Source organism: Lotus japonicus, chromosome 1, assembly GCF_012489685.1.
Source record: "Lotus japonicus ecotype B-129 chromosome 1, LjGifu_v1.2".
NCBI lineage: Eukaryota > Viridiplantae > Streptophyta > Magnoliopsida > Fabales > Fabaceae > Lotus > Lotus japonicus.
The window spans coordinates 95,387,000-95,411,189 of record NC_080041.1 but is presented as its reverse complement, the minus strand read 5'-3'; the positions used below and the strand labels follow the sequence as shown (position 1 = coordinate 95,411,189).

General features: G+C 35.9%; 2 protein-coding genes and 1 non-coding gene across 3 annotated transcripts; 1 reads left to right on the top strand and 2 right to left on the bottom strand.

Moving 5' to 3' along the window:
• The first annotated feature begins 5,288 nt into the window (after positions 1-5,288).
• LOC130728048 (uncharacterized) lies at positions 5,289-10,398 on the top strand. Its single transcript, XM_057579375.1, has 4 exons — positions 5,289-5,477; positions 5,634-7,271; positions 7,582-8,603; positions 10,073-10,398. The coding sequence occupies exons 2-4, from the start codon at positions 5,784-5,786 to the stop codon at positions 10,194-10,196; spliced, it is 2,634 nt and encodes an 877-aa protein (XP_057435358.1). The 5' UTR covers positions 5,289-5,477; positions 5,634-5,783; the 3' UTR covers positions 10,197-10,398.
• Positions 10,399-13,739: 3,341 nt separating this feature from the next.
• Positions 13,740-13,833, bottom strand: TRNAY-GUA (transfer RNA tyrosine (anticodon GUA)). The gene is made up of 2 exons: positions 13,797-13,833; positions 13,740-13,775 (listed from the first exon to the last, which is right to left on the bottom strand). It is a non-coding gene; the product is annotated as a tRNA-Tyr (tRNA).
• A 928-nt stretch (positions 13,834-14,761) lies between these two features.
• LOC130728051 (cationic peroxidase 1-like) lies at positions 14,762-17,765 on the bottom strand. Its single transcript, XM_057579379.1, has 4 exons — positions 17,447-17,765; positions 15,951-16,142; positions 15,627-15,792; positions 14,762-15,299 (listed from the first exon to the last, which is right to left on the bottom strand). The coding sequence occupies exons 1-4, from the start codon at positions 17,684-17,686 to the stop codon at positions 14,914-14,916; spliced, it is 984 nt and encodes a 327-aa protein (XP_057435362.1). The 5' UTR covers positions 17,687-17,765; the 3' UTR covers positions 14,762-14,913.
• Positions 17,766-24,190: the final 6,425 nt, after the last annotated feature.

Here is a 24,190-nt window from a genome sequence, read left to right as displayed (position 1 = left end):
TTTTTGCACGTGAAATGTGTTAATTGGTATTTTGATAAGCATCCTACTCATAGATGCACAAAGGGGGAATGTGTTATTGCTTTGAAAATTAATAAATATTTATTAAAAATATGATATTTAAAACATTGATAATAATTAATACTGAACATTCTATTACTTTTTAATATTTTTTTATCACTTTCCTTAAAAATGTATTTCAAATTTGGTGTAAAATATTTATGACAAAATAATTTGAATTAAAGTAGTATTTTGTGGAACATCCACCATTATTATTAATATCATGAATCAATTAATATATATATAAATATATATATATATATATATATATAAAAGTATAATTGACTTGACCTATACATTAATAACAATATTAATAAGTTATTAATAAAATTTTATAGGAATAGTTATAATAATTACTAATTTGTTTTCTGATGTATAAAAAAAAATTACTAATTAAAAAAATTAGTTTCTCAAATTTGAAAATATTAAAAATTATTATGATCTAAATTTTCTTTATTAACGCAACTTAAGAAAACAATTTAAAAAATAATAATAATAACAAGTAAAAGTAAAATTGACTTGACTTTACATTATGAAAATATTAGTCAGATATTAATAAATTTTATATATTTTCATTATATTAAATACTAATTGTAAAAGTTTAGATGAGTTTCTCATTATATTCATGACAACTTGTGAAAGAATTAAAAATAATAACGATAATAATAAGTAACCGTAAAATTGACTTAACTTTCACATTAGTAACCGTTATGTGCTCCGAACTTTAACAAGCACACTAATATTGTACTTAGCTTCTAAGATCACCTAAGATCTAAAGCTAAAGCTTACTAATCTTCTCAACTTACTTTGACTAAATGCATGGGTTTTGCACATCAATGACTAAAGTCCAAAAGAAGCTAGACGTTAAGTTTTAAGTAAGATCCTTTAAGGAAGCACAATCCCCAACTAGGGTTTTAAATGGAATTTTAAAGGAGATTTAATCACAAAATCAAACCAAAATTTGAGAACCAATCAAGAAGGAGAGAAGAAGTTTTTGAAACCCTAGTTCGGCTAGGGCTAGCCGCGAGTTTGGGGTAGTACTTGGGGAGGAAGAAATGGTTTTTATGCTTGGCTCCAATCTTTCAATATAAATAGAGAACATTGGTCATTTGTTTTCCTTACACCAAAAACCTCTCCTACCTTCATTATCAACGTGAGCTCTATCTGTCTTCCTCTCTTGTTCGTTTTATTTTCTTTCTTCTACTTTCTTGCTTTTTTTTCTTCCTTGATCAAGGTGATACTGATCAATTCAAAGTATGCTCTGTGGTTGCGGTAAAAACTGATCTTCCATACCATAAAAAATAATCATTTGATTGAGAAATCAAGGAAAAGTTTTTGAAAATGATGTTTTCTTTAAAGTGTTCTTGAGGTGTTCTTCGATATTCAAAGTGAAATACTTTAGAAAAGAGGGTTCGACCTTGTGAAAAAGAAAGTTTTGTTTTTTCAAGGTTTTTGGAAGATTTTCACGTGATTTGTCAAATGAGTTATTCAATATTTCTTCAGTTATTATTTGTTGTTTATGAAAAAGTTTTTATTTCGACAAAAATTTCCTCACTTTTTTCGGAAAATGTTAAAGTGACTCTCGAGAAATCGAAAAGCACACATAAATAACACTCTCAAGTCCAATCTTGTTGATCAAAAGCAGAAAAAATTAAGAAAAGAGATATGTGATGGGGGTTTGTTTTGATTCACAGAACTCGTGTTCATGGAGGTTCGTGACTAGGAGGAAGAAGGTGAATCATGCAGTGACGAGTAGCAACGACTCTAAGAAGCAACTTGCGAAGGAGTTAACTATTCCTCTTCTCATGGCAAGATCTAAGTGGGTCAGATCTGGATTCATGTATTTTAGTTTAGAGTCTTTTTGGATTTGGGTTAGTTGGAAAAGAGATGAAGATAAAAAAGATAATGTTTGAAAGATGAATCTGTTTATTTTTTATTTTTTCTAGATAAGATGATGAAGATGATGACGAAGAATACGAAGGTTGATGAACATGATGAAGATATGCTGGATTGCTTTATATATTTATTGTTTATTAATTTTTTAAAATTAAAAACCATTTAAATATTGGATGGAAGTTGACAGAAAACCAAAATTGCAACTGTTAGTAAACGTGAGGAACGTTGTAGGCTAATAAATTTCAATAGGGACTATAACTGACAAATCGTGATAAGTGAGAGACCAAAAATGCTATTAAGCCTAAAAGATATTATTGAAATATAATAATTAATGATTAATAGTTGTACTTTTTTTTGCAACAAAAGATATTATTAAGTTGAAAAAAACTCCATGAGAACAAATCTCTCATGAAATAGAAATCAAGTAATTTTAACAACTTGGGTTGAAATCTGTTCAATTGATTTAGGTTCCTATTTATGGTTTATTGTTATGGTTTCGGTTGTGGAGGGGAGTGATTTACCATATCTTATCATATATACTCACTTGAGAGAGCATTGTTCCCTAGATGTTATTATGTTATTTAATCATATCTTATCATTTGAAGTTTTTATTCATTTATTTAACAATGTGAAAAATCAATATGAGTTGAGTTATGATTGTACAATCAACCATTTAACCTAATAAAACTTTTGCTTAAAAAAAACAATATAAAAAATCATTAGGTGAATGTGAAATATTTTAAATCAAATAATAAGATTTTGTTAAAAAATATTATACTTTTTATTATCAATCAAATAATTTTAACTAAAAATTATAAGAAGTTATGATTTTAATATCGTAAAATATTATTTAGTAAATTTAAATTTATTCATCTTTGGTTATAAATTATTTTCTCTATTATGTTTTTTTTTTTATATTAATAGATGAGAAAAACGAAAGCTCTCTCTTCTGTTAGGGCTTGGCTTCCTTCTTCTTCAGCGCCGCAACCATCCAACCAGGGAGGTGCGAACGACGACCACAAAGCTTCATCAGAAGACGACGAGGTAGATGAAGACGAGGCAGAGGGGGGGGGGTGAAGAGAAACAGTCGCGCAAGAGTGGAATGCCTAGTACAGAGAGCTCAACGTTATTTGTTGATGCGATCTCAGAAGCGGTGGACTATCCTTAAATTAGGGCCATGTTTTCTCAAATTGGAAGGATAGGGAAGATGTTTGTGCAACGCTATTGCAAGGTTGGGAGGAGGTTTCAGTTTGGATTCATGCACTTCTTGTCGAGGGTTCATGCCGAGGCTGTGGCGGCTCGGTGCAACAACTTCAAGGTGGGGGGATCTCATTTATCGGTGACGGTGTTGAGATTTCCGTTAGCGAGTGGCGTATCTTCATGGAGGCTTGGTGTGAGGGTTCTAGATTCGAAACAGAGAAAAGGGATTTCCGACTTGCAGAAGAGTTCTGATAAGGTTGGTCGCTCTCCCCCTTCCTCCTTCTCTTGGCATGATATCGTGGTTGGCCATCATAGAGTTGGGGCGTGGTCGTGTCTTGCAGCCAGAGGTAGAGTTGTTGTTCGCATGTTTGGGGAGAGGGAGCGAGGAGGACAAGAGGGTTCCAATAAATTTTCTTTTTTCCTAGGTGGATATTTTTGTTCGTTCTTTGGAGGTTCGGAGTTTTGGGACTGAGGCAAATAGGACACTGGACATTGCCCTATTCACTGAATCTATGTTTGGGAGGGTCTCGCTGGAGGCCTCTATTGTTCAGTCCAGTGCGGCGGTGGAAGATGATGGTTAGGGATCCTCCGGGGGTTATGACGATGGCGAGGTCGGCTTTGGCCCTTGGTAAACGTTTGGGATTGGTTTACGATTGTTCTGATGAGGTTGCACTCAATGGAACTGCTGATAACATAAGGACCCGTAGGTTGAGTTGACTGTTTGGTCCCTTTCAGCTTGTTCTGGTATGTCTAGATGTCTATATGGTTTTGGTCTGGGTGGGGTTTTCTTTTCGTGCGTTTTGCTTGGGTTTTTTGATTTGGGGTTGCCTATATTTGTGTGTTGGTTAGCTTTTTGATGTACTAACCTTCATTCTCCTTTTATATTCTTCCTGCCTGGCTCGCCAAGTAGCTTATATAATTCCTTTTGCTTTCAAAAAAATGTTTTCTCAAGTTATTTTTACCACTATCAAATAGATTAAAAAGCATATTTACAAAAATATTTTTCAAATGATACACACATATGATATAGTTGATGGTAAATACCTACTAGAGACATTTTTTTTTTAATTTTCAAATTAATTTTCTTAATGATTTATTCTTAAATTGTATTTTACAGTTAATTAATTTAAATTCTTAATATTGTTTACATATAAATGTATTTCTTCATTTTTATTTTAACATTTTTTTTTAAATTTTCTCAATTTATTATTAATATTTAAAAGTCTAACTATTTTTTATTATTACTTAATAGATTATTCTTTTATAAGGAACTCAAAAGTTGATATAGTGCAAGTGAAAGCGTTTTTGCTTATGTTTTTAATATAAAACTCAAGAGTGCTTTATATTAATGATGATGATGATTGTACGATTTTTTTATCATTAAAATAATTTTGTCAATTAAATTAATCTTGCACAATATTTTAGTTTAACTTTTTTATATTTTATAAAAAGGAGTGATACAAACACTCATTTCTACACTCTTTCTTTGATTTATTAAAATTCACATAGGTCTCACTTAATTGGAAATGAAACTCATGTATTTTTAGTATGACCTACATGAATTGTAATTAGTAAAAAATATTAGAAATAAAATGTCAACAAAATGTTACTGATAGTTAAAATCTTGATTTGTGGGTCCAAACTAATAGTGTGTTAAGTTGCTTATTCTTCTTGAACATCACAACCGATTGTCTATTATTAAAATTATAAGTCGTGACGTAATGATTAGCTAAGTTCATCTCTTTACCATGATGTTAGAAATTCAATCTTACCTATGGAGATGAAACGTATATTGTGGTTAACCGTTTACTGCTTAATAACATCACCCCAATGAGGTGATTAATCATTATTATCGACGATGGATACTCAGATACTTTGGACTCGCCCAAAAAACTTATGAAGGAAGCTAACAAAACAATTTACTTTCTGGCGTGCTGAACATAATTAATTGTGAGATATCACGCCCAGTCAAGTATAAACTCATTATTATATCATCATTTTATTTTTCTTAAAAATCAATTCTACCTAGCACACACAACTTTTTTATTTCAAGAATTGATTTTGACTATTAAAATTAGTTTTCAAATTGGGTTCTCAGCCAGCCACCGGTCCAACGCACCCTCCACCCCGGTTTACTTTTACCCTGTTCTTCTTCTTTCTCTTCTTTATCGTTTTGCATACTTTCTTTCTCTTTATTTCTTCACAACACACACACAGACACAACAGACCCACCCACAATCTTGGCACCGACCCGAATCGGACGAGTCAAGCTCCGAACTCGTTCACGTGTTTCTCACTCCGAGTCCACAATGAACACCGTTTCTGTAAGTTCTCCATTAACGATTCTTCTTCTTCCCTTTCTATTGATGCTTCAATCGCCATAGTTGGAGCTCTTTTAGCTACCGAACTTAGGGTTTTCATTTTCCCCAATTTTCCGTGAAGGGTTCTGATTCTTTTCCTTTTTCTGGTTGAAATTTTAGGGTTTTGAAGTATCTGCGTGTAACTTCGTTGTTGGGTATTGAGTTGGAGGTGGAGGGTGAAAGTTTAAATAGGGTTAGGGTTTTTCTTGAAAAAGAATTGATACTTGGATTAGGGACTTGGATTATTCCTAGGGTTTTGGTTTTAGGATAATGTGTATACTGTGTGTGATTCAGAAGTGCTCTCGCCGGGTTGCTACAATGCTGCCTTGGTTGGTTGTTCCGTTAATTGGTCTTTGGGCGCTTTCTCAGCTGCTGCCGCCGGCTTTTAGGTTTGAGATTACTTCGCCTCGTTTGGGGTGTGTTCTTGTGTTGCTGGGGACTCTCTTTTGGTATGAGATTTTGATGCCTCAGCTGTCTGCTTGGCGGGCACGGAGGAATGCTAGGATTAGGGAGAGGAAGAGGTTTGAGGCTATTGAAATGCAGAAGCTTAGGAAGACAGCTACTAGGAGGTGCCGCAACTGCTTGAATCCCTACAAGGATCAGAATCCCGGAGGGGGTCGCTTTATGTGTTCGTATTGCGGGCATGTCTCGAAGAGACCTGTTTTGGACCTGCCCGTGCCGATTTCGAATTCTGGTATAGTTAAGGACTTGGTTGGGAAAAGTGGCAAGATATTGAATAGCAAGGTTTGGTGTGAAAATGGGTGGATGTGCAGTCAGGAATGGTTGGAAAACAGCAATTGGGTTGGCGGGTCTATTCTTGGTAATCCTAGCAAGTGGAGGATGAATGGGAATGCTGGTATTTTCAGAGGAGATGAGCATTGTTTGACAGAGAGGTCTTATTCCAGTCTTTTGGTTTTTGTTTGCAACCTTTTGACATATTTTTTTTTGAGCATTAGATGGCTTTGGAGAAAGGCTTGTAGAATCAGTTCAAGGGAAGGAAGTTTATCTGATGCTGAACATAGAGCACTGTTAGCAAAACAGAGTGAGGATGGGGTGAGCCTCAATGAAAGTAGAGGGGAAAAAGCACGCAGGAAGGCTGAGGAGAAAAGACAAGCTAGAATAGAGAAAGAACTTTTAGAGGAGGAAGAGAGGAAACAGAGGGAAGAGGTTGCTAGGTTAGTGGAAGAGCGCAGGAGACTGAGAGATGAGAAAATGGAAGCTGAAAGAGATCGCAGTAAATCATTACATCCCAGCAAGGAGAAGGACAGTAAGAAGGAAGCTGCAAAGAAGCGCCAGGAAAAAAGAAGAGACAAAGACAAGGGGTCTAGTAAGAGCAACTCTGATGTAGAAGAACTTGAAAAAAAAGCTGGCAAGGAAGGTGAAAGAAAGCGGGACTTCGACAAGAAGGGTGAAAAGAGTGAAACTGATCGTAGAGAGTATCAGAAATCTGGGTCAGAGAGTGGCAAGGGACAGAGTACAAACAATGCACATGGTAAAAATGTTGCTACAAACAGTTATAACCGAGGAAGTAGTGGAACAAGGTACCTGGATCGTATGCGGGGCACCATTTTGTCTTCTTCAAAAGCATTTGGTTTTGGAAGAGGTGCTAATGTTCCCACCACTGTGGTGAAAGAAAGCAAGTTGAACAGTTCTGTAGATCATGTTCATACTGCTGCTAGCAGGAGAGGTACATGTCCTCCTGATCTTCCGATGGCTAAATCCAATTTAAATGGAGATGATAGGAATACTATTCACTCAGTAAGTTATCATGCTCTCTGTCCCTTTGTCTATGACTTTTATTTTATAGTACTGTTTTTCTGGCTTTATTGAAGGTTGATTGATATAGGATTTAGAAATACTAATTTCTATTTTCTTAGACTAGCATTATATCCAAATGTCTCCATTACTTCCTGGTTCTCTGTCACATTATAAACTTTCAGTATTTGAAATTTATGAAAATTATAAGATGCTTAGTTAATATAATTGCTTGTTATCTACAGTAATCTTAGGAAGTGCTTAACAAATTTTGTGAAGAAAACAACTTTACCATTAAGACTGTTCCCTGCAGGTTCTCCCAGAACCACCACAGGCATGGACTGAACCTAAAAAGTCATGGCAGCAGTTATTTACTCGTTCATCATCTGTTCCGAAATCCTCAAGTTCTAATGTAATATGCAGACCAAATTCCAAAAGTCAAGAAGCCAAAAGCCCTCCTTTATCTGGCCAGTTACCGTTCACAGAGTCATTTAATAATCCAATTCAATTTGGACTTCAATCACCATTTAATGTTTCTGCTTTTCCAAATGGATCAACCAGTTGTAGTCTAGGTTTTACTCCTGCCATTGAACCCCTATTTTCTCCAGTTAAAAATCCATCACATGACTTTAGACATGAAGAGCAAGAGCTTTTTGAAGATCCCTGTTATGTTCCAGACCCGGTATCTTTGCTTGGTCCTGTTTTTGAGTCACTTGATAATTTTCAGTTGGACTTGGGAAGTGGCTTTCCTCACTCTTCAAATAACCCATCCATTGGTTCTGATGTCCATAAGCCATCTCCAATTGAGTCCCCATTGTCACGAGAAAAGCATAGCTATTCTAATCAGTTTCAAAGTACTCCCCAGGCCCAAGACACGCATGCATTTCCTATGGATGGTGTGTCTGCAAATGAGAAGGGAACATGGCAGATGTGGAGTTCATCACCACTTGTTCAGGAAAGTTTAGGCTTGGTTGGTGGCTCAGGAAGCTGGCTTTTATCTTCACAAAGGAACTTACCCAACTATGTTGACTCTGTACTTCCATCACCTCAGAAGACTATTGCTTCTGTTTTTGACGAAGACAATAGCATAATTTCTAGTACTCATTCTCCACAAAATATTTTCCTTCCTAATGGTCGTAAGAGTGGCGGGACCATCAGCCCTATTACTTGTTCAAGTGGTTATGAGCCTTGGTTACAACAGAGTACTTTCTTCCCACAGTTGTCTAGTTGCCTTAAAGCTCAGGAGAGTGCTCAGAATGAAATGATATACAGGAGTCCAAGTGGATCTGCTAGCAGTCGTGTGCATGAGTTTTCTCCAGCTAAAATTTTGCCCAAGTGAGTAAATTACTGTTTGGTTTAAATTTTTCCTATATTGTATAGCAAATGCGTGCTGTATATGGGTCTGAGTTGTTGGAACATTTTAGATTGATGAATTTCTTTAACCAACAGATTAGAAAACAATATCCCCATTTTTTTCTCAAATGAATCATGGAGCTTGAGTATTGATTGATAATGTGCTTGTTAGAGGGGATTTTTTTTTTTGTTTCAGTGGTAAAATTATTTAGTGGTACATTTATAACAGGTGATGGAACTGTGATATGAATGCACTTTGTTTCTCTTTTTATCTACAATCAATGACTTATAATATTCTACATGTTATATTTGTATTTCATTTACATCTGACATGTTTATAAAAATTCTGATGCACTCTTGCAAAAAAATAATAATTCTGATGCATGCATATATGTCTGGAGTTATGGGTTGCTACAAGGCTGAAATCAGTCAATCGAAAATGTAGATACTTAAAAACCACCAGTCCATAACCTAGACATTTCTGAACTGAAAGCTTGTTTATAGAGGAAAAGTTAGACTCACACGCCAGGTGGAAATGTAGCTCGCAAATTTATGTTAACTCCTTTTAAAATGGGTGAAGTGCTTTTGATGCTTGTTGGTAATAGTTTCACTGTTTCACTAATTATATACTATATAATATAATGGGAAAAAGAGACATATAATGTAAAATGACAAAGGCATGTCTAGGAAGTGATAAATTGTACTGATTGGCAAGGTATATATTAAAAACTATCACAGCCGGTGTTTCTTCAGATAAGAATCAGGATCAGGAACAGAAAATTGAAGAGGGATCAGTGCTGAAGTGAATTCAAATAGATGCTTTCTACATGGGCTGATATGATTTTATGGCATATATAAAGATTTTCCTATGTTGTTTGGCATCTCTGTTTCCATGGACCATATATTTATACATACAAAATGTAATGTTACGTGTTCAATTGAAATAGAAACCTGTGGTGTAGATTATTTTCAAATAGGTATAATGTAACCAAAGAAATCATTGGATTCAGCTCCTAATAATCATTTTTTATGCTGTTTCAGTGCTGAAGTGAATTCAAATAGATGCTTTCTACATGGGCTGATATAATTTTATGTCATATATAAAGATTTGCCTATGTTGTTTGGTTTTTCTGTTTCCATGGACCATATATTTAACATACACAATGTAAATGTTACATGTTCAATTGAAATAGAAACCTGTGGTATAGACTATTTTCAAATAGGTATAATGTATCCAAAGAAATCATTGGATTCAGCTCGTAATAGTAATTTTTTATGCTGTTTCATTCAGTAAAAATGAATTTTGTTCAAGTTAAATGATTGTGTGGACTCATCTTTATTATCATATGCTGATTTGTTCATCTTTATTATCTTACATATATTCCCCCCTTTAAAAAACTCAGATGTCTTCAGTCGTAGTTTAACAGCTTGTGATATTTTTTACATTGCAGAAATGAATGGCCTGTACATGGTTCTGTGGAAAGCGTTGGGAAGTCATCATCTGTTTCAAGGCCCCATGATGTCGGTGTGCATCCAACCTCGGATGCAAAGTCATTTTGGTTAAATAGACAGTAGTGACATGGTACAGAGACTTGATAAACACAAATGTTATCGAGGGAAATAGCCTCCCTTTTTTTGGGGGAAGAGTTTAGAATATTGCACCTTCCTTTCTTCTTTATGGAGGAAGATTGATGTTTACTATGTAATAGCATCGATATGAATACATGTTGATGCATGCCTTTGAAGCAGGTAACGAGAGGTGTCCCATTTTGACGCCTATTTGCGCTTTGGAGAATTGAGGTTGAAATTCCCTCGCGTGTCATGATCTTAGGCTATGTTTGGCATGTCATTTCAGCTAGCTTATAGCTTATTTGACTAGCTTAAAACTTATTTGACTAGCTTAAAAGCTCTTCATAAGTGTTTGGTGAAGGAGCTTATTTTAGTAGCTTAAAGCTTTAAGCTATAAGCTATCTCAGGTAGCTTATAGCTTAAAGCTTATAGCTTATTAAATTTATTCTCATTTTTATCCTTATTATTTTATTAAAATTCTACCATTACCCTTATATATTTATAAAAACACTAAACTTATTTTCCCCTCACACTTACGTATGCAGTTTCCGCCACTATTCCCGTCACACCGCTGCGCACCACAAGTATTATAAATATTATATTAATAAAAATAAATATTATATTTTTAAGATGATATATAACTGTAGCTAATAAAAATATTTAAAGTGATAATAATTTTAATATTAATATTATATTGATATTAATGTGAAAATAAAGTAATGTTAAATATAAAAATAATTATACAAGTATGTCATTTTATGTCATTTTACAATTTCAGCTTGTTTAACAGCTAGTTCTACCAAACACTTTTGTTTCAATCACGTAGCTTTTCAGCTTTCAGCTAGCTTATCAGCTTTCAGCTATCAGCTAGCTTATAAGCTTTCAGCTAGCTTTTCAGCTTTCAGCTAGCTTATCAGCTAAACATGCCAAACATAGCCTTAATTCATGTCTCATAGTTTAGGAATCGAGCACGTTATCTTCGTCCATAGCGTTCAGAAAGTTGGTTGGGTGTGATTTGACCCAGTCTTACATCTCATCAATAGTGAGTTTTATCTTCCCCATTTTGCTTAATCCATTTTTGAGTTTTTGAATCCTTTATTCCACATGTTTAATGGGAAAGGATTGGGGAAAAGGGGATGAAATTTTGTTGCTACATTAGTAACAATACACGAGCATGCGCTGTGACGCTCTATCATTTCTCCTAGATACGGTGATTGAATTAGCTGAGAGTTCAAACTATAGAAGCGAAGCTAGGATACTGGTTTAAGGAGACCATATGCAAGTTTATACTGAGGACCTTTCCTGGATATATCAATATATAGTGTTACTTATAGCCTTGCTTTTATGTCTACCCAAAACTTCAAAGCCTTCCTTTTACAAAAAGGAGTTTCACCCAGAAAACTGGTAAGTACTCATAGGATACCATTTTAGAGAAACTCTTCCTCTCATTTGTGAGAGTTCTCTATTCTTTAAGTTAAGTTATTCTCTGTTTTTTGGTATTTTTTCTTAACCTCTTCTCTCTATCTCCACTTGTCATTTATGAGAGTTCAAAGAGCAGTGTGTCTAGTATCTTTATTATTGGTTAAAAATCAGAAAAAACTGAGCTCAACAGTGTGCTAGTCGAGGAAGTGTAACTACCACATTAGCGGCTTCTCCTCCAAGGTCAAAAAAAGTGTTGAAGTTCAAAATATGAATATTTACTATTCGTATGTTTTGTTCCCCCAATACTTTTCTCGTTGATAGTGGTGAGTGGATATTTTTTCCCCACTTGTTTAACGTGTGAGCAGGCGAACCTGATAATCTGATTTGAATATTTACTATTCTAGTTGTTGAGTATTTGTTTAAAGGCTTAATCAAGTTTTTGGTCCTCAACCTTTGCCATAAATATGGCTTTAGTCCCTCGCCGGAGTAAAGGTGGGGATTCGTCCCCAGTTTTTTGCAAAATGATTGGCTTTGGTCCTTCCGGCCGGCTAGGTCAACGCCGGAGCTCCGGGAGCTGATGTGGCCTTGCCACGTCAATTAATGAGTCCAGTTGGCTTTTTTCTTTTCTTTTTCATTTAAAAAAATTAAGAAACCCATAACAACATTAATTCTTAAATCCCTAATTAACAAAATCTAATCCCTAATTAACAATTCCTTAAATTACTACTAAATCTGAACCAGACAAAATCTCTAATTTAAATCCAGATTCAATCACTTTATTAAACCCTTTCATCATCCCTTTTCATCATTCATATGCGTTTTCTCACAACATTTTCTCACAACAAACCTAAGCACTGGCTCATGGTAAGTTATTAGCAAGCTGATTCAGAATTCATTTACAGCCTTGATTCAGAATTCTTGAAGTACATACACTCTTCCAGAAAAACCACCACCCCCAAAATCACCCAATAAAACCCAAAATCAACAACCCAGAAAACTCACCACCACTCCCAAAATGCAGATCTGAGGAAGAAGCCACCAATAGCCACCACACTCTTCTCCCCTCCACGTCACGATTTCCCCCTTCATTCGGACCCATCAACCTCCATCGAACCTACAGATCCAAGACCACCGCAACCACCCCCTTTCTAGAGGATGAATGTTTTAGAAATAATTTAAATAAAAAGATTGTGATGTTTGGAGAATGAATGTTCTAGAAATAATTTGAAGACGATGGTGGCAGGATGTTTGGGGAAAATGAAGAACCTGATTAATCTGTGTTTTCTGGGTAAAATGATGAAGATGAGGATAAAAGTTTTTGAAGAAGATGAACATTCATCATTTTCTAGAGTTTTGTTTTTTAATTATTTTTTTATTAATTTAGGGTGTTTAATTAGTGTGTCTTAATATTTTTATTTTTTAATGAAAAAGGAAAAATAAAATCCAGCGAGACTCATTAATTGACGTGGCAAAAGCCACGTCAGCTCCCGGAGCTCCGGCGTTCCGGCGTTGACCCAACCGACCGGAAGGACCAAAGTCAATTATTTTGCCAAAAACTGGGGACCAATCCCCACCTTTACTCCGACGAGGGACTAAAGCCATATTTATGACAAAAGTTGGGGACCAAAAACTGGATTATGTGGAGACATACCAAAAAAACTAAGGGAGTTGATACATACACTACTCATATCCCAAAACTCACCACACCAACACCAAGTAATTTCCCAGAATATCCATGTTTAAAATCTGGAACACATTTACTTTTTCACTTTCTGAAATTTGAATGCGGTATCAGGATTGATAATATCGGTCCTTATACTAAAAAGCATTATAGCTATGCAACTGGAATTTTATTACGGTCAAAATAAACATTCATTAATTAGCCACAAAAGAACTATATCCGTGGTAAGATGGGGCATAAAATCCGTCAGATACTCCTCAAAATAAGCTTTCATTAATTGGATCTTAGTGGTAGGGGCGAGGATAACTGTCCGAAACACAAATGAAAATTGCACTGTCAAATGAGATAGAAAAAAAAAACTGTTACATACAATATAAATTGGACATGACGAGTGAAATTTGTTACCGACGAGGATAACTAGACTAGAAACAAAAAGAATAAAAAAATCCGACCTACCGGATTCGAACCAGTGACCTAAGGATATCTATTAGGAATAATTCCAACTACAGTCCTCCGCTCTACCAACTGAGCTAAGGTCGGTTATGTTAGAATTTCTCTTATATATTATTATATTGTAATAATCATAAGAAGCCACGACTTGACGGCACGTTGATATATATTTTTATACAGACTTTACAGCGTACCTTTTTATTTAAATATTCAACTACATTTTTTTATCTTGCGTCATTTTCACCTTCCTTAAAATGTGTAATGATAATATTAGTATCACTCTTAATTAGTTGAGGAAAATCAAACAAAGAACTAGAAGAAGTCTACATCCCAATTCATGGATATGAAATGTTGGTGAGGAATTAAAATTTCGTGGATATAAAAAACCCAATTCAAGCTCTTGACTATGAAGTTAATCATTTGAATATACTAAGCTCTTGACTCCTCCTTAATTTCTTGACTGAACTTTTCCTGCATCTTCATCACCATCAACAGTGGTCAGTGGGCAAATTGCAAACCACTTCCATAATATCCTGAATATTACCATCTTTAACACGGTCTAAGAGATCTAACAGTTGTTCAGCACACTTGAACACTACGTTTTTCATATGTGCATGTGTGGGTGTAGCTAACGCCTTTTGAGATATACGAAACCACCGGACGCCTTTGGTTTACTCCTCTTATGATTTTTTCAATCTAAAACCTCCCCTGCTTTTGTATAAATTTATACTGTTCGTAAATTTCGTTGTCGTACTACATAACCACACTCTTTTGTTAATTAATTATGTTTACTTAATAACTCATGACCCTCTACCCTTCATTTCTCTTTATGATATATCATGCCATTGATTTTTACTATATAGATACAATAGTTCTGAATTGCTTCTCTCTAACCTTCTCTCTCTCAATCTTCTCTCTCAACTTCCCTTTGGCGAGATCTAGGGTTATCTGCTTTTATAGAAATCTCACTCAACTCGAATAAGATTGCCTTATGATATTTGTGGTTAAAAAAAACAACTACTCCAAACTGATCCATATTAATAATTTAAATTTGCATTACAATACACTGATTTTTTGGCTTACAAAAAGAAACAATACACTGCAAAATGCAATAGAGATCAAGCCCTTAATTTGCACTATAATATGTTTCAAAGGGCCAAAATATATATTTCAGTTGACTTTCTTGCAGTCATTCCTAATCTGGCCGCTAGAACCAGTGAGGGGGCTGAGGTTCCCCATTTTAACCATGGCATTGGCGAAGTCGGTCAAGAAACTCGCAGAATCACTGCTATAACCATTCACATCAGAGTCTGTGGATCCTCCATTGAAGAGCTCTTGATCTGAGTGGAAGAGACCCTTTTGGCTCTGCAAGTTCTTGAAGTAAGAGTTGTCGAAGCTATTTTCACTGGTTGTGTCAATAGGGGACAAATTGTCGTCACCACCCGTGCTAGGACAATTTGCTTGCAATGATGTCGCAAAGGTGGAGTTTATGTTGGTGTCGTTGTATATCCTTGTTCTGAAGCTTGTGCACCTACCTTGTCCAATTGTGTGAGACCCTGAAATAGATTTTACATGTAAAAGTTAATTGCATATTGCCATATAGGTAATCAATTTATAATATTTGATCATTGAGAAGTACTCTAATGATATCCACTAGTGAATGCATTATCGAATTCCTGAATCCTGATAGACTCTAATAGAATCTTAAGAATTTCGGTCAAGGCCTACAGAAATTCAGTTTAAGTTGATAATCCTACATTTTATGAGCACTTTTAAATATTAGCAATATTATCTCTAGTTGTGGTAACTTAATACATAATTATATATATATATATGTCCGGTATATAATGGTGTTTATTTTTTAAATGCATCTAGCTTGCTACCTGATAGAGCAACCATTTCTTTGGCAGTGAAGTCTTTGTTAGAGAAATCAGAGATAAGTTCACTTAAACTCGAAGTTGGACGAGGCAAATCTGAGTTTGCAGAACTTAAACTTGCTGTGGTTGAATCTCTTCTGCCCAATTGCACTGTCCAACTAGTTCCTCCAAGCTGCGAGAAAATTGTCCAATATTAGTAATTAACTCAAAGGTTTTATTCTATTATACAATGATTGAACGATAAAATTAGTTCCTAAAAGTATTAATGGGTGTTGCTCATTTGACAATTCACTCTCTACAATATGCTTTTTGAAATATATATTTACTTACAGCTACAACTGAGTCTCTAGCAGCTACAGCAACGATATCAGCACAAGAGACAACACCAGGGCACAAGCTCTCCACTTTAGACTTGATGGTGTCTATTACATCATAGCCTCTCACTGAATTAGCATTGGGACCAGCTGTCTTCTCACCTGTGAAATTCGATGTGTCATCCAACAGTATTGATGCATCACATCCCTGAAATCAAAGACAACATATAGGGGGAAATAAAATTAGAATCAATTTGTGATATGATTGGATTTAGTTGTCTTTTTCAACTAAAGAAACCTCCTAAAGAAAGAAATACACGCATGTTTTTTGGTCATGTTTGCCAAGTCTTTAACAATAAATAAATAAGTAAAAAAAATAATAATAAAAGGTTAGCCACTGGAACAAATGCTGGTGGAAAATAGAAGAAGCGTTCAACATATATAGATGGTTAAATATTAATTCTTTTAAACAATATTTAGGATGGGTTTAGATAAATAATTTATTTTAATATTTATAAGAATTCATATAAGCAACCAATGTTAGAAACTTTTCCATTTCTTTTATGACTATTTTTCCTATGCAGTAATATTTAGTTGATGCTATCTAGAAGGATAGCTCAAGAAAAAGAGTTGAGGACATGCACTAGAGATCGATTTCTATAAACTTCTTTATCAAAAAAAAATTAGCTGATGAAAATAATTATTTAGTACATGTTATTCACAACACGCTCATTATGTGTTAAAAAGATTTGCAGATAAGAGATTTTATCATGTGAGCCAAATTTTCTTGATACACATTACATAGACAAAACCTAACTTATAAAAGTTTGATAAATTTATTAAAATAAGCTTAGAATAAACTATTTTAACAGTTTAACCATGCATACACTTTTTAGATACTTATGCCATAAGAAAACTCAAAAAATATGCTTAATTAGTCAATAAGAGACTTTTCATTAATTTGAAAAAAAATTACTTTGTTTACACTTTATACACCTCCACTTTCAGAGAGAGATGGAAGAATAAAATAGAGATAAATGAGAGATATGATGAAAAAGAAACGAGAGCTAAAAAGATAAAAATAATAAAAATGAAATGGAAGAGAAACATCTGTATAAATTTATCAGAAGTCGTAAAACACTTAGGTTATTATCATGTCTACAAAATGAGTTACGAATTTTCAACTTCTGTGCATCGTGACTTTCATTTTTCTTTTGCTGTTGTTGTTGTACTTGCATAGCACTTTCATTATGTTCAGCTACTAAACACAAAGAATACGAATATATTGAGAACACATTTAGTTTACTGTAAGAATACAGTAAATAATTACACATCTCCAAGCATTTTTTTTTGAAGTAGCAAGATATATTTTATTGTTATTATATTTCAACAAAAAAGTGTTAGAGAATTTGATATTTTTTTGTTTTTATACTTCTTAACGGTAAATCAACCGGATTCTGAGAAATGCATGAACAAGATATGAAAATAAGAAATAAGGGGATGTTGACTTGCTTGGACGAAGCAATCATGGAAATGAAGACGGAGCAGGGAAGCTCCCATGCGAGCCTCATTGTTGACAGCAGTGTCTACTTCTGTCTTAATGGTTGAAAGCACGTTCGGACATGTAGTGGAGTAAAAATCAGAGGATAATTGAGCTGAGGCTATACCAATATTAAAGCATAAGAATATGAAGAAGAAGAAGCGAAGTTTCAAGGTTGGAAAGGTCTTAGAGACTGAACTAGGCTCAGCCATGGTGGTAATGGGAATTGTTCTACACTTAATTTTAGAAGAAATTGGAAGGAGAGAGAGAGAGAGGCTTATGATTAGTTGCTATATAGCTTGTTGCTATGAAGTCGTGAAATGTATTGCATTATATATAGAAGGTATAGTTTGAGTTTTTCTCTGGTCAATATGTGCAGCTAATGAACACTTGTTTGAATTTTTCTGCATGTCGTGATTTTTCTATTAAGGCTTTGTACGCCAGGCACAAGTAATCATATGTTAAACCCCAAAACATCCACGTCCTAGTGGAATATTAGTTGTTAACTTGCTTTTGCACACACAAAAATTGAACTCCAATCATGTCTTGAGACTAATTCTCTAATACTCTAAGATCGATCATATTAAAGTAAATATATTTCCCATAACAAATGTTTTTTCCTAATAAATGTGTTAAAATTTATTGCTACTAACTAATTTTAATTACTTCTTTATTTCTAAAAGAATTGGTAAAAATGATTTATAATAGACACAGGGAAAGTATTTATAAAAACATGGTTCATGATTAACCTATAGAACTACCTAGAGGGGCCTAAACCAAAGAACCCTAACTTTAGAGGTGACGGCAGGAGCTGAAACCTCGATATTATTTGATGGAAAACACTTTTAGTTCACTCTAAAGGATGGAAGGAGGCGACAGGAGCTGAAACTTCGGTGTTATTTTTTTATTTAGGGGTGTTTTAAAACAACTTTAGAGGGACCAAAAACATATTTAAGCCTTAAAATAAATTGTACAACGTAATTAATATTTACTGATTGTAAGAAAAAAAGATGAAGCTTTTTAGAAATTTAACAATTTATGTGTCTGTTATCCAATTGCTAAAGCTTTTGAGATAATTGGTTAATGACATGATATAAGAGTCTTCATGACAAAGTAATCTAAGACTTTGTTTGGTTGGGTGGAAAGAAAGGGGAGGGAAAGAAAACACGGAAACCTTAGTATAAATTCATGCATCGGTTTCCGTGTTTTCTTTCCCTCTCCTTTCTTTCCACCCAACCAAACATAGCATAAGTTTGATCATGGTAAGTGAGATTGTGGTGTTGTGGATTATTCACGCTTTCAATCTTAAGTGAGGCTCTTGCATAATTGAAGTGTTAGAAATATAACCATTTATGTGTCCCTTAACTTCCACTTTTGGGATGATTGATTCATGAGAAAGCGAACAGCAAATTTTTTTTTAAAACAAAATTCATTTAATTACTAAACTAACTTATAACAATCCTCTCAAATGGAGATAATTAAAATGGTTAGAAAAGATTTTCAATTGAAGCCTAAAATCCAACCTCACTATGTGCCACTACCCACAATAATTGCCATATTCGTTTAAAAAAGAAAAAAAACACAATGACCACATAAAGTATCCAAACGTTGAATTTATTTTGCAAGTGTTAGGCTGAAAGTTCTATTTTTCCAAGCGTTGACTTGCTAATACCCCTTCCCTATTTGAGCGAAATATTGAAAGATATTTTTGCTTCTGGGTTTCTCGAAACATTTGAGACCATGAAGCGAGTAAATATCTTTTAGCATTTTCTGGGGATTTTAGTATTGTAATATCTTGAAAATAACTCTAAAGTATAAAGGATTATATTTTATTGTATGAGAGATTATGAATAAAGTATGTTTTTATTTTTTGAATGTGGAATAAAGTATGTATTTAAAATCTTATTTTGTGTTTTAAAATGTCCTAACCAATGATAAAGTTTTCAAAATTAATTATCAATGACGTCATTATACCTAAAGTTACAGAAGAGAAAAAAATTTCCTTTCATCTAAGAATGTTGGTTTTTTGAGGGAGGCCTAGGCTTCCGTGATTTTAAGTCTTTTAATATGGCTTTGGTTGGGAAAAATTGGTGGCGCATTTACACTAGGCCAGAGAGCTTGATGGCTCGCATCTTCAAGGCTGTTTATTTCAATAACTGTGACCTACGTTTGGCTAAAAAAGGGTTTCGTCCGAGCTATGCATGGACTAGCATCATGAAGACCAGTTGGGTCTTTGAACGAGGGGGAATGTGGCGTATTGGTGATGGTTCACAGGTTAATATTTTGACTGATACTTGGGTGCCCAGTGGAGCTTCTATCGCTTATAGGCAGGACCTTTTTGATGAGTTAGCTCTATCCAAGGTGGCATCTTTAATTGATCATGATAACCATTGTTGGAAGAGGGACTTAATTGAATATGTTTTTAGTCCAGCTACAGCAGAATTGATTTTCTCCATTCCTTTGAGTATTCATGAAGGCTGTGATGTGCTCTTTTGGCCTACTGCCCCAAATGGAATTTATTCCTCCAAGGAAGGGTACAAATTCTTGCGGATGCAGCTATCCCGCGATACTCCCTCTTCTTCTTCCTCCCCGGCTGCGTTTGGTCACGGATTCTGGAAAGATTTCTGGAACTCTGAGGCCTTACCACGGTGTAAGGAGACGTCTTGGAGAGCGGTGTTGGGCTATTTGCCACTCAAGGAGAAGCTTTTCATGCGCCATATTGATGTGGATCCAGGCTGTATTTTATGTGCAGGCGAGAATGAGACGGCAAGGCATCTCTTCATGCACTGTCCTGTTGCCCGTCAGGCTTGGTTTGCCTCGCCTTTGTCCCTGCGTGTGGACCGGTTTCAGTTCTTGGCGGATCTTTGGCGCTGGGTCTTTGAGGTGGGTGACAACGACACTATGGCGATGGTGCAGTCATTGATCTATTCTCTTTGGGAGGCTCGGAATAAGCTCCACTTCCAGCAGCGAGCATCGTCCACGGTGAGCATCATCTGGAGACTTATGAGCTTGCAGGCGGAGGCGCGGGTTGACGCTAGCATTACAACCGGGGCGGTACATCCAGCGTCATGGAGTAGACCAGAATCAGGTACAATCAAGTGCAACTTTGATGCATCTTTTCGTGATGGGGCCTAGCTGGTTTGGGTATGGTGGCGCGGAATAGCGAGGGGGAGGTGATGGCAGCGGCGTGTTCTTTTCCTGTTTCTGTTAGCTCCCCACTCCTTGCCGAGGCGCTAGCCATGAGGTGGACTATGCAGCTCGCGATTGACCTGGGATTCCGTCTGATTTCTTTGGAGACTGATTGCCTACAGTTATTCACTGCTTGGAGGAAACATGAGGATGGATGTTCCTACTTGAGTTATATTATTAGTGATTGTCGTACTTTAGTTTCTGCTTTTGATTTAGTTGCTGTTTATTTTGTTCGTCGCACAGGTAACACTGTTGCTGACTTTTTGGCTAGGAACGCAGACACTTATGCCAATTTGGTATGGGTGGAAGAGGTTCCATTGGCCGCTGCTCATTTGGTTGATTCAGATGTACTAAACTCTTTGCCTATTGGCCATTAATCTACTTTCAGTTGAATTTCAAAAAAAAAAAAAAAGAATGTTGGTTTTTACTTTTTATGGTAAATAACGAAAAGTATAATAGAAGCTTCGTAGTAAGAAACTTGGTAGCGTTGGAATATAGCAAGAGATCCGACATATTTTCTCTAATAATCAAACAAACACGGCATACGTATTTATGTATGCTGGGAATGAGATCGCCCACCACCCACGCGCACGAAAATTCTGCGTACCTTGACCATGCATGCATTATGTATGTAGTAGATCATATTTTATTTATTTTTGGAAGCAAAGTCAATCACGCGGAGATATAGTGCCAAGTCCACTTAGGATGACAAAGAATTTGAGACATAACATAACAGTATGAGTTAGTGTTCATTAAAATTTATTTAATTAGAAATTAAAATAACTTTTGTATAGAAAATTATATTAGTCGTTTATATAAAAGTTTACATTAGGGCTGTCCACAAGTTTTTGGCCCGCTACTAAAAAAGGCCTTCACGGTTCGGGCGGGTCAGGTGGCGGGTTGAGGGAAGGGGGAAAACCGACTCCAGTTGGTTTGGTTCGGTCGGTTACGGTTTGGAGCCCAGTCCGACCGAACCCAATATAAAAAAAAACTTTAGCCGGCCCAAGTGAAGCATACGGCCCAAATCCCCAAACCCAAACTAAACCTAATATCTGGCTCCTCTCTCTTTCAGACTTTAACTATTCCCTTCTTCTTCTCTCAAACCCGCCGCCACCACCCTTCTCCTCTTCTTCTTCTCTCCAAAGTCCAAACCCTAGCTTCTCGCCACCACCACCCTTCTCCTCATCCTCTCAGCCGCCACTTCGACATCTCCATCACACATCTCATCTCAGAATCTCCTCACACATCTCAAACCCTAGCCACTCCACCACCACAGTGCAACTGCATGGCTTCTTTCCTCACACATCTCAAACCTTAAGCCTCTTCTAAGATGTGAAATCGCTTCATCCTCCAGGCTTCTATGATCCGAAAGAGTTTGTTCATCTTCATTTTGCCTCAATCGATTCTGATGTGAAATCGCAAGGATGAAATGAACAATCTCTTTCGCATGAGGAAAGCAATGGAAAACTTGTTCTTGGTAAGTTGGTATCTCCGGATCTGATATGACATCGATTCTATGTTGTTCTTGGTTTAATGAAATTTAATGAAATTACTCAAATTAGGGTTCTATCTTCTTCATCTTACTGATCTTTGCAAAACCCGATCGAACTCGCCCGACCCGTCGGTTACCCGACCAACCCGAAACCGACCCAAACCGAAACATGTCACGGTCGGTTACGGGCCTAGTTTTGTGTCATGCGGGTTCGGCCGGTGGAGCTTTTTGGGCCCGAACCCGACCGATGGACATCCCTAGTTTACATTTAGCTAGAGGTGATATATATGAACCTTCACTTCTTATATATAAAAGTTGAAGCTGAGATAATAGATAGGAATAAACAATGGTTCAAGCTCAGGAATCTCAACAAACATTTTATAGTTCTGACAACTTCTTTTTACAACAAGTGAAAAGTGTTGTTGCAAAAAATGTAAATATCCAGCAAATGTGTATTTTATGCAACACTACTATTCTAACATTGAATAAGTGTTTTGTTAAATTTAAGTGCCAACACTCTTGACCTGTTAAATAGTAAATTATATGGGCTAACATCTCATAAGTGTTGCTTGAAAAAGAAATTAATACAAATTATTTTAGAAAAAAATTGTGTAAACAAAAATTATATCACCCAAAAGGACGAAATTAGAATTCGCTCCCATAAAGCTTCAGCGTCCTCGGGTTTTTGGCTAGCTTTGTCATAAATATCCTTCAAGCCTTAGCAAGGTCGTCACAACACTGACACCGATTGGCTTCACACCATAGGGTTTAAGGAAGGTACACTTCCATTAATAATGGATTCACTCTTCTCCTTATCTCTCTATATGTGTGTGTGTGGATATAGATTTAATGTTGTCTTATGCTTTCAAAAAACAATATTTGAGGGTAATGACACAAAATTCTTGGTCGGAAAATTGGTTAGGGAATGGATCACTAGAACTTAGATTTCAAAGGTTGTACATCCTGTCAAATAAAAAATTTGAAAGTGTTAAAAACCTTGGCTACTGGATCGGTGGGGTGTGGCACTAGGTGTTCAAATGGCGGAGGAGCCTTCGAGGTAGAGAGGTGTTACAGATAATGATCATGGTGGAATAGAAACTTGATAAGTATGTGTGGAAGTCAGATGGGAAATGAGTTTTTTTTTTGATAAGCAATGATATGATTAAAAGGCACAAGGGGTGCCCACCCAATTACAAAGAAAAGCAAAAGAATGGGTAACAATCGTACAAAAAGAAAGATAAATCACCTAGAGTGATTTAAGCAAAAGATAAGGACAATATACAGGGCAAATAACACCCAACCAAAATAAGAGACCCCACTTAATGTCAAAAACCACCGCCAAACTCAGAGAATTTTCCATCAGTGCACCGCTTGAATGCATATAATAGGTTGTGCGATCCATTCGTATAAGGAGCAATGAAAGCCACGGGTTCTCCCTGATAACCAATGCCACACGCGGGTCTGTGCTCTGTCAAATAATTCCTCCAAATGCAGTTCTCCTCCATTGAAAATTAGACCATTTCTTTGCATCCACGGAGACCAAGTCATTGCAAGCCAAATCATCCTATAAGTTGCATTCTGTTTGGTTGTGAGACAGGGCCAAACATGCTGTAAAAAATGGTCCCTGCAATTTCCCGGGTTCATCGACATCCCTCCAAGCCAGCGATAACATTTTGCCCATAGATTAAGGGTTATTGAGCAGGTTGTAAATAGATGGTTTGAGGTTTCAATCTCCTGTTGGCATAACACACAATTCAGATTTGTTTCAACAGAAATTACTCTTCTCTGCTCCAGGTTGGATTTAGTTGGCAATCTGTCCAGCATCATTCTCCAACCGAAAACGCAAACATTGGATGGAGCTCCAGATCCCCATAGCAGGTTGAAGATAGAATCAGAAGTCTCAGAAGGAAATCCTTTGATTAGATTGTATGCTGATTGCACTGTGAAGAAGCCACCTTGTTCTGGCACCCATCTCCATGAATCTGTGGTTCCATTCCGCAATTGCACACCCGCAGTAGTTCTTTTGAGATCCTCC